Genomic DNA, 13,360 nt, shown 5'->3' with positions numbered 1-13,360 from the left:
TGGATGAAACGATACATGATTTCAGCAGATTGTTTGATGCCGTACTTCCTAGAGATACCTGTGAATCCATATAAAGCAAACGTATAAAGCACAGGCATAAGCGTTACCTTCTTTAGTGCTCGGACGAGGTCCCCAAAGTCACCGTTCTCCAATTTAGGATTCTTAGCTAAAGTCTCTAGTGCTTCCAAGGCTTCTTTTCTCTCCTGCCATTTTTTGGCCTCCTATATGAACAGAGATAGACAAACGTAGTCATATATCAACATTTGCATTTTCAAACTCTTTATGGGACATCAATTACTCATTGGTTACCGATTCATACTGTACATTCATCAGACTATCTAACCCAGTGGTTTTCAACCCTCTCCTCGGGGACCACCAGCCGTTCCAAATATTTGATCTGTTCCACCACCAGCACACCTGATTCAACTAATCAAGTGCAAAGCAATTGCTGGTGGTGAAGTGGTGGAACAGATCAAATATGTGGAACGGCTGGTGGTCCCCGAGGAGAGGGTTGTAAAACCACTGATCTAACCCTATCATATAAGACTATAACTACAACATTATAATTTCAGGTCATTGCCTAAAATCACTCAGGACAAACTTACAATTTTGTCATAGAAGTCTTTAGGTAATTTTGAAAGGATCTCCACTGCTTCCAGGAGCTCATAAGGATCAACATTCACAACTGCTTCTTCGTCGTCGTCATCTCCTGAAAGATTCAAATGTGAGACACTGTATTCATCACCACCATGACATTTACATACTTCAATCTCCTTGAATGTCAACAACTGCACGGTTACAGCACATCTCTCAAAAAGCCAGAACAGAGCTTCACAAAGATATATCCGGTTACACAAATGGAGTTAAGCTTAGGGGGACATAAGCAGCGGAACAATTTAAAGATTAAATCTGGACTATCAATAGGCAGTTTCTCTGGACACAGATTACGCCTAGTCTCTTAGACGAGCATTTTAGTATCTTCAAAGGAATATCCGTTGAGGATGCTTTGTAGTCGTCTAGGAGTTATTTGCTTAATACGAACACCCTCCCAACATTTAAACAGGCCCTCAAAACCCACCTCTTCAAGCTCGCCTTCACCAGTTAACCCTCTCCCCCTCCCCTTCCCATGCGTCCCGAACACTACCTTAATTAGGCCCCTATACTTTCTTTTATTTATATTTTTTTGTTTCTTTTTACTATTAATACTCGATCTTTTCAGTTTGTAAAGCGTCTTTGAGTGTCTAGAAAAGGGCTATATAAGTCTAATGTATTATTATTATTATTATTATTAATCCGTGGATCCTACCATCTGCCTCATCTCCTCCGGTCGCCTGCTGCTGCTCGAACTTGGCCTTCATGTCCTGCTGTGAGCGCAGGAAGCGGCTCTGTTTGGGGACTGAGGTCGGCAGATTCGCCCACTCCTCCTCTAGCTCCTTTAACTGCAGGTACGGAGGAGGGAGAAACCCAGCGGTTAGAATATCCCATGAACGGTTATTTCTGTTTAATGTCTTGGTTTTGTCATTAAAAAAAACTAAATCGTTGACATCTCGTTCATATGTTGCGTCAGCATAGGGAGACAGCAGCATTATTGGACATGATCAAATATAGAAGTCTGGCTTTGTTTGAATACTCTTAAAAATCCATCCTCCCTTCCTTTCCTTCCTTCCACCGTGACTTGAACAAAACATAAAATAAAATAAAATCACTGATATGACATAACTTGATATTGGTTAAAGGGCTGCAGTGAAAGTCTTGCTGGGATCTATCCAATAATGTTAGATCAGTGACTAAATCAAGGAAGGATCGCACACTAAGGCGTCAGCCATGTAATCGCAGGGTCTCCGGTTCGATTCCAGCCGTTGGCATATCCTGCTTGTCATCCTCTCTCTCACCCATCCTTCCTGTCAATCTCTACTGTCTCTATCCCAATAAAGCAGAAATGCCCTAAATACATGAAAAGAAAATTCAAGGAAGGACAGATTTTAAAAAGTACTCACAAAGAGCCTTGATGATGATCTAAGCATGACAAAGGTTTTGGGAAACACGAGCGTTCTGTTACCTGTACAGAGTTGATCGCCGCGAGGGGAGGTCGAATGGCATCCCGGATCCATTTGTAGATCTCTACTGCTAGTAATTTGGCCTCATCTCGAACTGCTTTCTCTCGAGACTCAAACTGCTTTGGCAATACTTTCACTACTGGCTTCAGAGTAATAATCTTGGAACCATATTCACTGAAAATGAAAAAAAATTACATACCGTATATTACACATCAGGGTTTTTAGCCTATATCTCTCACATAATGGACCTATCGCTAAGCCACGCCCCCTTTGAAAACAAACAACGCTTCACTGACAGTGACTGACTGACTGTGACTGAATGACATTCAATGACTTACAATGGCGGGAGTTGGCAAATTTCTGATTTCTGATTTACCACAGCAAGTAATAGACATGTTTTTTTAAAGATTACAAGAATATTTTGTCTAGAAGCTTTTCACCATCAGAATGCGAGTTGTTTGTCCAAGTTTTCTGCCTGTAGTGACTTTTGCTGTGATATGATTGGACAATTTCTATTTCGGAGGCGTGGCTTAGCGATAGGTCCATTACTAGATTGAAACGAGTGATCCAAGAAAAGAATATATAGGAGATAAACTAATTAATTAAAATCTTTTAAACGCTTCAGATAACGAGGGGACTGAAACAACATTATTTCTGAGGACTAACTCACCTAAGTGCCCTCCTTAAGGTTTCGATACAGGTTACAACAATCTTGGGGTTCTTGTTACTCAGGCCTTTGATGAGCTCGTCCTGTACCACCTCAGCCTTCTCAATCTCTATATACATGAGGCAGATATCTGCGCCCAGCTCTTTGGCCCGAGCTTTGGGTTGGTTGAACACTTTACTGACCACTCCTGAGACCACTTCTCCTGTTGTTCTGGAACACAAGCACAACAACACTTAGACGGCCGTTTTAAGATATTATAAACGTCTAACCAGGCTATACAGTAGGCCTGTCCACATTAGATATTCTAAAGAAACACACTTCGTCAATGTACATTCAATACAAGTAACAAACGGTACAGTAAACAACCATATTCTTTTTACATAGTGCATACAATTGGTACTACAGTATGTATGGAAACTTAGAGCATTTAAAGCTTAAATATTACATTCTATATCCATATCCTTTAACCATGGATATTGATACCATAGTTAATACAGATTCATAGTGTTATACCATGTTCCTCATGAAGTGCTAGGCTATATTTATATTTTAAGCCATTAGAGTCATCCCCAAACTAATTCAATTGATGTAAACTGCACCCCTCGACGGCTTGCACAAAAGACAGATCTAATGTGTCTCTCCCTCTCTCCATAAATAACTATCAGACAGGCATCAAATTTCCCCTGTGTTGCAGCTGATTGGAGCTTTCCACAACAAGCCTACTTTCACACAGAGCAGCACAATACAACTAGATTGATAAAAGAGAGAGAGAGAGAGAGAGAGAAAGAGAGAGAGAGAGAGAGAGAGAGAGAGAGAGAGAGAGAGAGAGAGAGAGAGAGAGAGAGAGAGAGAGAGAGAGAGAGAGAGAGAGAGAGAGACACCACTTTGCTGGAAGATACTCAGGCCCATGTATCAATCATAACTTGCCTTCACCAGTTAACCCTCTCCCCCTCCCCTTCCCATGTGTCCCCAGCACTACCTTAATTAGGCCCCTATACTTTCTTTCTTTTATTTATTTTCTGTTTCTTTTTATTATTACTACTCGATCTTTTCAGTTTGTAAAGCGTCTTTGAGTGTCTAGAAAACCTTAGGCAATAACAGAAATACATTTCCAAAAAGCAGATGTTGCAAACATGTCGTCAGGCGCTGGCCGAGCACTTACTTGCCAGCCACATGGGCGTTCCCAATGAAAGCGAGTGCTGCCTCCAGGCCCTTGAGCTGGGCCACGGCGTTGGAGTCTGACACGAACGTCTTCATCAGGCCCAGGTATTTGCCCCATTCGGGACTCTTCTCGTCCTCTATCCTTTGGAATAGCTTCAAGGCTTCTTCGTAGCCGTTTAATCGAGCTTTCCATACCTTTGGGAATAAGCAGATGGGATATTGAGCATTGCAATATGGGAATAAATGTAATTGAGAGTTAGCATAGCTAGTCGTGACGTTAGAATGCTATGGTTCTATCCTCATTTTTTTTTTTTTTTACATAATCTGACCCATTAGGTGTTTATTAATGCCTGTGTGGTGTTCTTTTTAAAATGTTGACATTTTTGAGTTAGTAATTCATAAAATACTACGGTTCCAGCTCACAAAACATAATGGAATGTAAAAACTCTGACACTCAATAGCTCTGAACTGCCCTAAACGTAGATAGAACCGTATCATTCTAAGCTCACGTAGTGTAAAGGAATGTGACCTGGATTATTGTATGTCCATAGAATATTTATGTGATTCAAAATGTGCCTATTGATGCTTCTGTTGGGCAGTCTTTCAGCTTCGCTTGAATATTATATAGGGTAATTGTGTTTTTACTAGGAGTCGATGTTAGGAGATCATTCAATAGGCTATTACCCACAACTCGGAGGACAGAAGTCTGCAAATCAAAAGCTATGAGCTTCACTGCATTGTTAGGCATGGCGGTTATCATTCTGGAACCCCCCCCCGCCCCACCCCCACCCCCAACCCATTTAGCCTTCATCCTAGCTCAACAACCCAGTCTAAAATGAGGGTAAAAAACAGACTGTGCTCAGACAGAAAAAGCAGCACAGCTTAGGTTAGCCTACATTAGGAGTTCAAAGTGTGAGATTCAATTAGATAACTTTTTCCATGGAACAAAAGCACAGCGTCTGGATTCTCCCCCGACAAAATACTTTGTTTATTCAACGAACGGTTTATTTATGTAATGGATGTTATGGATAGAAACAGACATGATTAATCATTCACCTTGTGTTCGCACTTCTGATCGATGGGCAACTTCATCCATTCGCTGTCGTCACCCATGATGGCCTCTGTGTGTGTTTCCCTTATAGATGTTCAACTGTAACAAAACATGATGTCAAAACAAAGCAATCAACAACATCTTCGGCTCAGGGTTCCCACACCTTCTGAAACATCCAATTCAAGCACCTTTCAAGGACTTTCAAGACTCAATTCCCTCAAATTCAAGGACCCAACATAGTTTGAGACAGACCTCGATGAGAATTGATATAATAAAAACTATCCGCTCAGACAACAATTAAAAAGAGAGACTTGAACACTAGATGGTCTCTTGCCTTCTCTACCACAGCACAGCAAAACAATATACGGTATTGTGATTTGTGAAACATGTGTAAAATTACTGTGTTAAGTTAAGCAATGTGACTTATGTAGGCCTACTATAATTACATTAAAAAATGTGAATATACGGTATATCTCTTTTTTTGAGAGAGGGGAATTCAAGCACTTTCAATGACCCACGTCTATTTTCAAAAACTTTTAAGGCCTTGATTTTTTTCCCCTCAAATTCACAAACTTTCAAGAATGTCAAGGACCCGTGGGAACCCTGACTAACAAAACATGAAACCAGTTTCACGTGTCAAAACAAAGCAATCAACAACATCTTCTGCTACTGCTAAAAGTCGTAGCCTACAGCAGTCATTTACCATATTCCTGAAAAAACGATGTATTGACTTATCATCGTAACATTTTCCAACTAAAGCCAACACACTACTGTTCAGTTCTACCATCAACTCGCTCTACTACCAATCTCCATTCCCTTTCATCCATGACACATCTAGACATATTCATTTCCACAAAGCAGCCAGGTAGATATGGTTATTACACAACTGAAGTCCGTGTTGGCAGTGGCACAACATTTAGAAAACAGTCTAAGGCATATGTAAACAAGGTAAGGCAAAGGTAAGCGAGGTCATCATCAGAGTATGGCTTGGGTCGCACTATAGTACCTATAGTACAATCCCCTTGTGAAAACGAGCCCAAGTCTAACTGATGCTGATGCAGAGCCTCTAAGCCTAGGGTACTAGTGGTAGATCTGCAGACAAAACGAAGCCATGACATGATAACAGTAGGGCTGGCTGTTTTATAACGTGGATGAAAAGGGGAGCAAAGCACTGAGCTGCGCAGTAGATGAAAGGACAGACGTGATCCCCTCTCTACTAGTCTAATCTAATGCACTTTCAGGGAGAGGAGAGGCTGGCTGCTCCGTTTCACATTTCATATCGATCCACTGAAGTCTGGTCAACACTAACAGCTTTTCAACAACATGGCTTTCAAGTCATCGTTGGGGTACCATGCATGTGTATTGCTGCCAGCATGCATACACATACTGTACATAGCTGTCAAAACTAACAGCTTACAGTCAGGTCTGATCTGAACTGCGACACCATGATCACACACACTGATCATCTTGTAAACAATTACTAATAAAAAAAAGACATATGCCAACAATAGCTATATTCATCCAGCATTTGCGACGTTTAACACAGTTTATCTATATAGGCTAGCTGAATTAACACAGCACTCAAGGTGGGTACTGCTGTTGAAAACGTTGTGGAGATGGTTCATCAAGCCTGCAGGTTTTTAATAATCCTGCGAACCTATACCGTACAATTGGACCCGAATGGACCCAGATATGGACATATATGGAGCAAATATAGACAAATATGGACCTATATGGAGCCAAATACCCTAGACAGAGCATCAGTCGCGCTTGGCTGTTGTTGCTAACGTCAGCTGCTGTCAACATGAACATCACAAGATGGCTAGCAACAGTTAGCAACTTAGCCAGGCCCTGAGAGAAGAAGCTTGTTAAAACACGCCCAAAAAACCTCAACAACCATTTCGACTGTTTAAGTGTTTTACAACGTAGAAATAAACTGTCCAGAAAACGATGACTTGAGAGTTCAAAACAGAGCAATGACACTGCATCACCCCGGCCTTATGCACTAGAACTAGACTGACTATTGTCTGCCTGACCACAACATGCTAGCAGGTATCTTAGCTTAGCTTAGCATAGCTTATTCAATTCAGCACCAAACCAGGGCCCAGAAAAACGCAGCAGTAGAGCCCGATTTAATTAGCAAACGTCCAAACAACGTTATACATATAGTTCTACATATACATACATTAAATACATATAGACTGTTCTGGTTTACCTTTGGAAGCTTTTAGGGGGGTTGCAAAAATGTTGTTACCAATCGAGACGGAGCTGATGATGTTCTCTGTTCATCTCTGTTTTAAAGCTGTTGAAACGCCTCCAAGGGCGGAGAGACAGGGGGCGGGGCTTAACGCAGGCTACGTCAGCTCACTCTACGTCATTAGTCTGTCATATGTTTTGGGTGTCAACTGTTTTGATTTAAATTTTAAAAGAAAGCGTGAATTAGCAGTCATAAAGGATGCACACACGTTACAATTATGACATGTCGTAATAATATAGCAACGTTTAGTTGTTCTGCATCTTTCAAAGGCACTGCAAAGGAATGCATATTTGCATATTTTGCCAAATGTCTTGAACAAAGAAAGTCCCCATGGCCTGGAATTTTAGATTTACAGTCAATTACAAACAACCACATATGCACATATATAACATTCTCATACTACTGTACATGTTGAGATCAGGAGATGTTGTAAATTATGCACAAAGTAAAATAGAGCATTCAGACATCAAGCACTATATAAAGCTGAAAGAACATGCATTGTAAATGGGACTTGTGAACTGCCATGCACTTGAATGAAATATACACGTATATCTACACTTGCTCGCAGTCAAAGTTAAATGTACATTTTTGCCATTTAGCCGACGCCTTTATCCAAAGCGACGCCAATAAATTCAATAATCCTCAAATCAGCGCTGAACACATACAGTAGGCCTACATGCTTGAGTAGAATATTGCATAAGGTAACCCACTGTCTTTATTGCATGATTATGTAACAGCGATAATGTATTCCTATTCCTTTTGGACATAGGAACCTTCCAGTGAGCTCCGTTGTTCCAGGGGCGTCTAACTGATGAACGCCAAAACATCCTCCTGCTGCTGTGCGTCTGTTTCCATGGGAGCGCAACTGTCAAAGTCGACTGCTAACAGGCGATCTATTTATTTATATAATATTTATTATCCATTTTTTTCCAGAGCAATGCTCGTAGTATATTCATATATGTATAACAGTATATAATTAATTAAAATGTGCACGAAAATTACGCCCGATCGTTTTAGCCCTACGATCTCAGTAGATGACTACCTTGGTGAGTCCGCATCTGTTCGCTACATTTAGCCACGAGCTCAAAAGCACTCCGTTTTTGAATGCCCCAAATGCATGATGAATCATAGGAGACAAGCTTGCATCCTTGCATGCACCATATTGACGTTATCTGACACTCTCCTACCTATTCTATTGCATCGATTGCATGATTTGTAGACCCACATTTATAAACTAATAATGTAGCTTAACCTCACCTTTAGCCCGGAGCTGAGCTGAGCTCACCTGTCCTCCTCTTCTCCTCTGACCAGCTAAGACCAATGTGCTGTTCTACCTGAACGACGCGGTGACCCAGCTGCTCGAGCATAAGGAGGAGTACATCCAGTTCGGTGTTGTCCGTTACTTTGCTGAATAGTAGGTTTTATATCCTCTCGTTGTTTCTGGTGTTGGCACTGCACTGGTTCATTGGCTATGGTGGCAACAGACTGCTGCATAATTAATATGAATTTGCATAATATTATTTGCATGCCAGGCAAATAGTTGTGTCTCTGGGGGGCAAAACTCACATAATGTGGCCTGCTACTTTCTAATAAAATAATGAATCTTATTTCAAGGTTTTTACAATGCAATTACGGACACACTGTTTCTAAGCTCATTGTATAACATGTTTATTGTTATGTTATGTTTATTTCTCTTCCTTTGTGATTGTGTCTAGCTTCAGCAGTGTGAAGAATGGGAACCACATCCTGTTCAGAGAGTTCAGCTACATCAAGGCGACGGCCCATAACAGGTCCTCCTTCATCCGGGTCCTCTGGAGATGTTACAGACAGATTGGGAAGAATGGAGGTAGGTGGTGGTGTGCGAGAGAGAGAGAGATTGTGATTGAGATGCTCTGTTCCTGTGTATGTGTTACGGTACATCTGGGAATACAGTACATGTGGGAAAACTAACCTTAACCCTAACCCTAAACCTAACCCTAGCATCCTAGCACCTAACCCTAACCCTCGTTTTCCCACATGTGCCGTATTCCCACATGTACCGTAACATATGTATTACAAACGCATAATATCTCTGACTGGTGTTAAGTGTCTGTGGTGTGCGTGGAATTGATCAGTGTTGTTGGTGGTGTACTGTGCCACAGACCTCCTGGCCATGTTGGAGTACAGCTCTCTCCTCCAGCTCCTCTGTCCAGACTTCCCAGTGGAGATGGTACAAAACGCAGCTAGGTCAGTTGTTGTTGTTATTATCATTATTTGTAAGGAAATCCGTTTTTTAGGCATTTTTAGGAAACAATGGGAATCAGATGGTGACGACTGGAGCTGTGGCCAAGGCCAAACGGCTCACATCTGGCGTTATCTCATAACATTATGTTATTATATCCCTCATTCATACAGAATTGTGCTGATGGACGATGCTATGGACTGCCTCATGTCCTACTCAGATTTCCTCTACTCTTTCCAAATGCAGTTCTACTTTGAAGGTAAGTCTGCACGCCCCTTCAAAGTACAACAAAGCACACACTTTTGTTTGACGAGGTGCAAGAAAGAAAAAAAAAGCTGACTTATTTAGTATATTTGAATAGAAACAGGATGTCTAGATGGTTATATGTTACAGTACATGTGGGAATACGGTACATGTGGGAAAACTAGGGTTAGGGTTAGGGTTAGCGTTAGACATGCCAGCATGTACCAAGTCGACGTTTTATGCTGCCATGTCCCTGGAAATGCCGACATAAACCGTTTTCCCACAAGTACCGTAGCATATATATATACCTAAAGCTAGAAGCCTGCATCATTTTAACCTGCTGTGGTAGCTAGGTAGACTCTAACAGTAACCGATTGTCTTGATTTCTTTTATGTTCCCCTTCATAGAGTTCCTGGAGAGCATAGCTGTGATCTACCAGGACCTGCTGTCAGGGAAGAGCCCGAACACTGTCATTGTCCCTACCTCCACCTCAGTGGAACAGCTCCCCCTGGTGGTGATGGAGGACACCGAAGCCCAGGAGGGCGTGGACTCCTCTCTGTTTGGAGAGTGCATAGAGGGGCTCTGTGAGAGGTTCAAACACAAGTGAGTAAACAATGTGAATTATAAGAGGTATTGTGATCGGAGGTAGAAACGATCAAGGATTCCCAGTCAACACAAGCTCTCTTATAAGTACTTACCGACTACTATTATTTTCAATAATTAAAACCCCTAAGTTATGCCCTCTCTCGAAGTACAATGAGGATAATAAGTGAGAGCGGTTATCTTGTGAGGAACAGTTCTGAACTACAACAACAAAGGCAGTCATGTTGTGATAATAACCGTTTCTGGGAAAACGGCACAGACAGGATGATTAGGTTGGAGCTAGTTATTGATGTTGCCTGTTGTCCACAGCCATCCTTCCACATCTGCCATCAGAGAGGTACTGGAGCAAACCCCGAGGGTGTCCTTCTATGGCTTTGTGCTGGCGCTGGCCAGACACGAGGGCATCAACCAGGAAGTTGGTGAGAAGAACTACTACACACGTATTCAGTCGTTAACCCTCTCTCCGGCTTTGCATGTCGACTCAACACGATGCTATTAAGTCAGTCAGGGTTCCCACGGGTCCTTGAAATCCTTGAAAGTTTGTGAATTTGAGAAAAATAAATCAAGGCCCTAAACGTTTTTGAAAATAGACATGGGTCATTGAAAGTGCTTGAATTCCCCTCTCTCTCTCTCCTAACTTTACACATATTTAACAATATATTGTTTTGCTGTGCTGTGGTAGAGAAGGCAAGAGACCATCTAGTGTTCAAGCCTCTACATTCAAAAGCCTCTGTTTTTAATTGTTGTCTGTGAGCGGATAGTTCCTGTTATATAAATTGTCATCTAGGTCTGTCTCAAACTATGCCGTGTTGGGTCCTTGAATTTGAGGGAGTCTTGAAAGTCCTTGAAAGGTGCTTGAATGCTTGAATTTGATGTTTCAGAAGGTGTGGGAACCCTGGTCAGTGTAATAGGTGTGACCTGTTCAACTTGTAGCATTCTGCTGTACAGTATTATTTACCAACTAGAACTGTTGTCCTCCCCAGGGGCCCTGCCTAACAAGGCTGAGCTGCTCATCGACCCTGAGATGGATCAGGAGGTGGAAAAACTGTGAGTAAAATGGATTACACACTCGATTTTGTTTGACTGATATAAACCCTTCTTTAAACCAGTGCTGAGTATTTACCCAGGCTGTTGTTGTAGTTTTAGATCATTTTATACTGAGAATTGAAGTCTCTCTACATTTTGGCGAATCTAGCACTCAAGGAAGGCCCATTTCCTTCCTGTAAGAGATGTGCCAAGAACTGTGTGAATAATTCTGACTGTGGACAGTGCCCATAACTTGTGCAGTCACAGATTTGTATAATATGATTGGTTCCCAAGAATAGTGACCTCATGACCAAGGACAGTTCTATAAATATGAGTCCCGCCCAACATTGTCTGCTATTTTCTCGGCGCTCATGTGACTTTGATTAATAAAAGGTCTCTTTGGAGTCAATTGATTTAAGCTCTTCGTGCTTTCTAAGTTCTACTCAAGCTACTAAGAATCGATTAAATCCACAACACTGTTCTGTTCCCCTCTCCACAGTATCGCCCAGATAGGTATCAGCCCCACATCCAACAGCAGCAGCAGCGCACCGGGATTGAGGGATCCCCCGCGGAAGGCCTCGCCACGCAAGTCCCTCCACCACCGCAAGAGGATCGAGATGGAGAGTGACGGGTCGACAGAGGAGACGGACTCCTCCGAGAACTGAGCAGCCGGAACTCCCCACTGACCCTCTCAGAGGAAGGGAGACTTTCTCAGAATCAAACTGACTGACTGGCAACATCTCCCATTGACCGTTTCATATTAGCCTAGTTGCCCTAATATCTGTTAATGCTATTCGCCAACTCCTATTACTGTCATTGTCATGCAAAACTAGAATTGGAGTTGGCTGATAGCCTCGATCTGTTTGTGCTAATCTTATGATCACACTTACTGACTGAAGCTCTCACTGACCCTGGTACAACTCGATGCCGAGTTTTGACAATAGATTTGAGTTGTAACAATAGAGGTGTTACAGGCGTACTCAAGCTTGTTATTGTGTGTCCATTCTCCCCGCCCCTCTGTGAAACTGAAAACCTCATGAAGCACTGTCTGGTCATCTCACTTCCTGCCTGAAAAGTGTCATCATTTATGTTGCAAAAAGTTCTTAAGATATTTATTTATGTAAATAATGATGTACTTGACTGAGTATGATATGACTTCTCTCTATATGTTGTATCATGGTCAATTGTGTGTCATGCATTATAAACGTTGCTGCTATGTCAAATGTAGTCCATAGTGTCTTACTGTATAAGCCTCATCAATGAATCTTTCTAGCAGTGTGTTGTCTTAAGATAAAATCATGGTAAATGGACTGCACTTATATAGCGCCTTTATCCAAAGCGCTTTACAACGGCCTCTCATTCACCCATTCACACGCCAATGGCTGCAATCTACCATGCAAGGCGCCGGCCCGCTCACTGGGAGCAATTTGGGGTTCAGTGTCTTGCCCAAGGACACTTCGATATGTGGCCAACCGGGGCTCGAACCGCCGATCCGCCAACCCTTGCGAATCATTAGATGGCGGCTCTACCTCCTGCGCCACAGCCGCCCCACAATCATAAACAAAACAAAATAGAGAATTTAGGGGGCAGCATCAGATGGACCTCAGAGGATGTAAATGTTCTCAGGTTTAATGACAAGAACTGACATCCTGTGTCTTTTTCTTTACATCATAGGACATTGATATCATGCAGTTACACACCGGGTTTGATCAAAACCAAGGACATTTCATTAACAAACAGCATATTTATACAGGTATTACTGTACCTCAGCCCCACAGTGCTAGGACCATCCAAAATAAATTAAAAAAAAGAATATTACTGTTAACAATAATCACAATGATTAGAAAATAGGCACTACTCATGGTTTTAAGATATGATTTTAGAACACCGCCTTCTATGCAATGATCAGATCATCTGATCACAAGTGGAATAAGCACAGTGATTCCAAGATCATACTTATATCCATTTCACTCCATACAGAAATTGCACCTTATTTTTTGGGGCCAAAAATATTGTTATATGTTAGGGATAAGTACTGTATAAATACTTAATAATGAATGCCTATATTTATTTT

At 41.8% G+C, this 13,360-nt stretch overlaps 2 protein-coding genes across 2 annotated transcripts in view; one reads left to right on the top strand and one right to left on the bottom strand.

Annotated features, from left to right (window-relative positions):
- ckap5 (cytoskeleton associated protein 5) overlaps positions 1-4,998 on the bottom strand; it is a gene marked incomplete at its 5' end in the record, with an annotated part of 35,727 nt that extends 30,729 nt beyond the window's left edge. The window contains 7 exon segments of the mRNA XM_080539938.1: positions 108-221; positions 606-709; positions 1,307-1,439; positions 2,060-2,231; positions 2,728-2,934; positions 3,887-4,080; positions 4,942-4,998. Of these exon segments, the coding sequence (XP_080396064.1) occupies positions 108-221; positions 606-709; positions 1,307-1,439; positions 2,060-2,231; positions 2,728-2,934; positions 3,887-4,080; positions 4,942-4,998 (981 nt within the window).
- Positions 4,999-8,178: 3,180 nt separating this feature from the next.
- On the top strand, positions 8,179-11,960 carry cstpp1 (centriolar satellite-associated tubulin polyglutamylase complex regulator 1; the record flags this gene model as incomplete). The annotated part of the gene is made up of 9 exons (XM_080539288.1): positions 8,179-8,239; positions 8,505-8,607; positions 8,909-9,039; positions 9,335-9,419; positions 9,588-9,673; positions 10,065-10,260; positions 10,570-10,679; positions 11,226-11,307; positions 11,786-11,960. The coding sequence occupies 9 exons, from the start codon at positions 8,179-8,181 to the stop codon at positions 11,949-11,951; spliced, it is 1,020 nt and encodes a 339-aa protein (XP_080395414.1). The 3' UTR covers positions 11,952-11,960.
- Between the last annotated feature and the right edge of the window lie 1,400 nt (positions 11,961-13,360).

This window comes from Nansenia antarctica (genome assembly GCF_963989245.1).
Source record: "Nansenia antarctica genome assembly, chromosome: 9".
NCBI classification, from domain to species: Eukaryota; Metazoa; Chordata; class Actinopteri; order Argentiniformes; family Microstomatidae; genus Nansenia; species Nansenia antarctica.
Note: the sequence above shows the minus strand (reverse complement) of the source record. Positions and strands in the feature narration are given on the sequence as shown.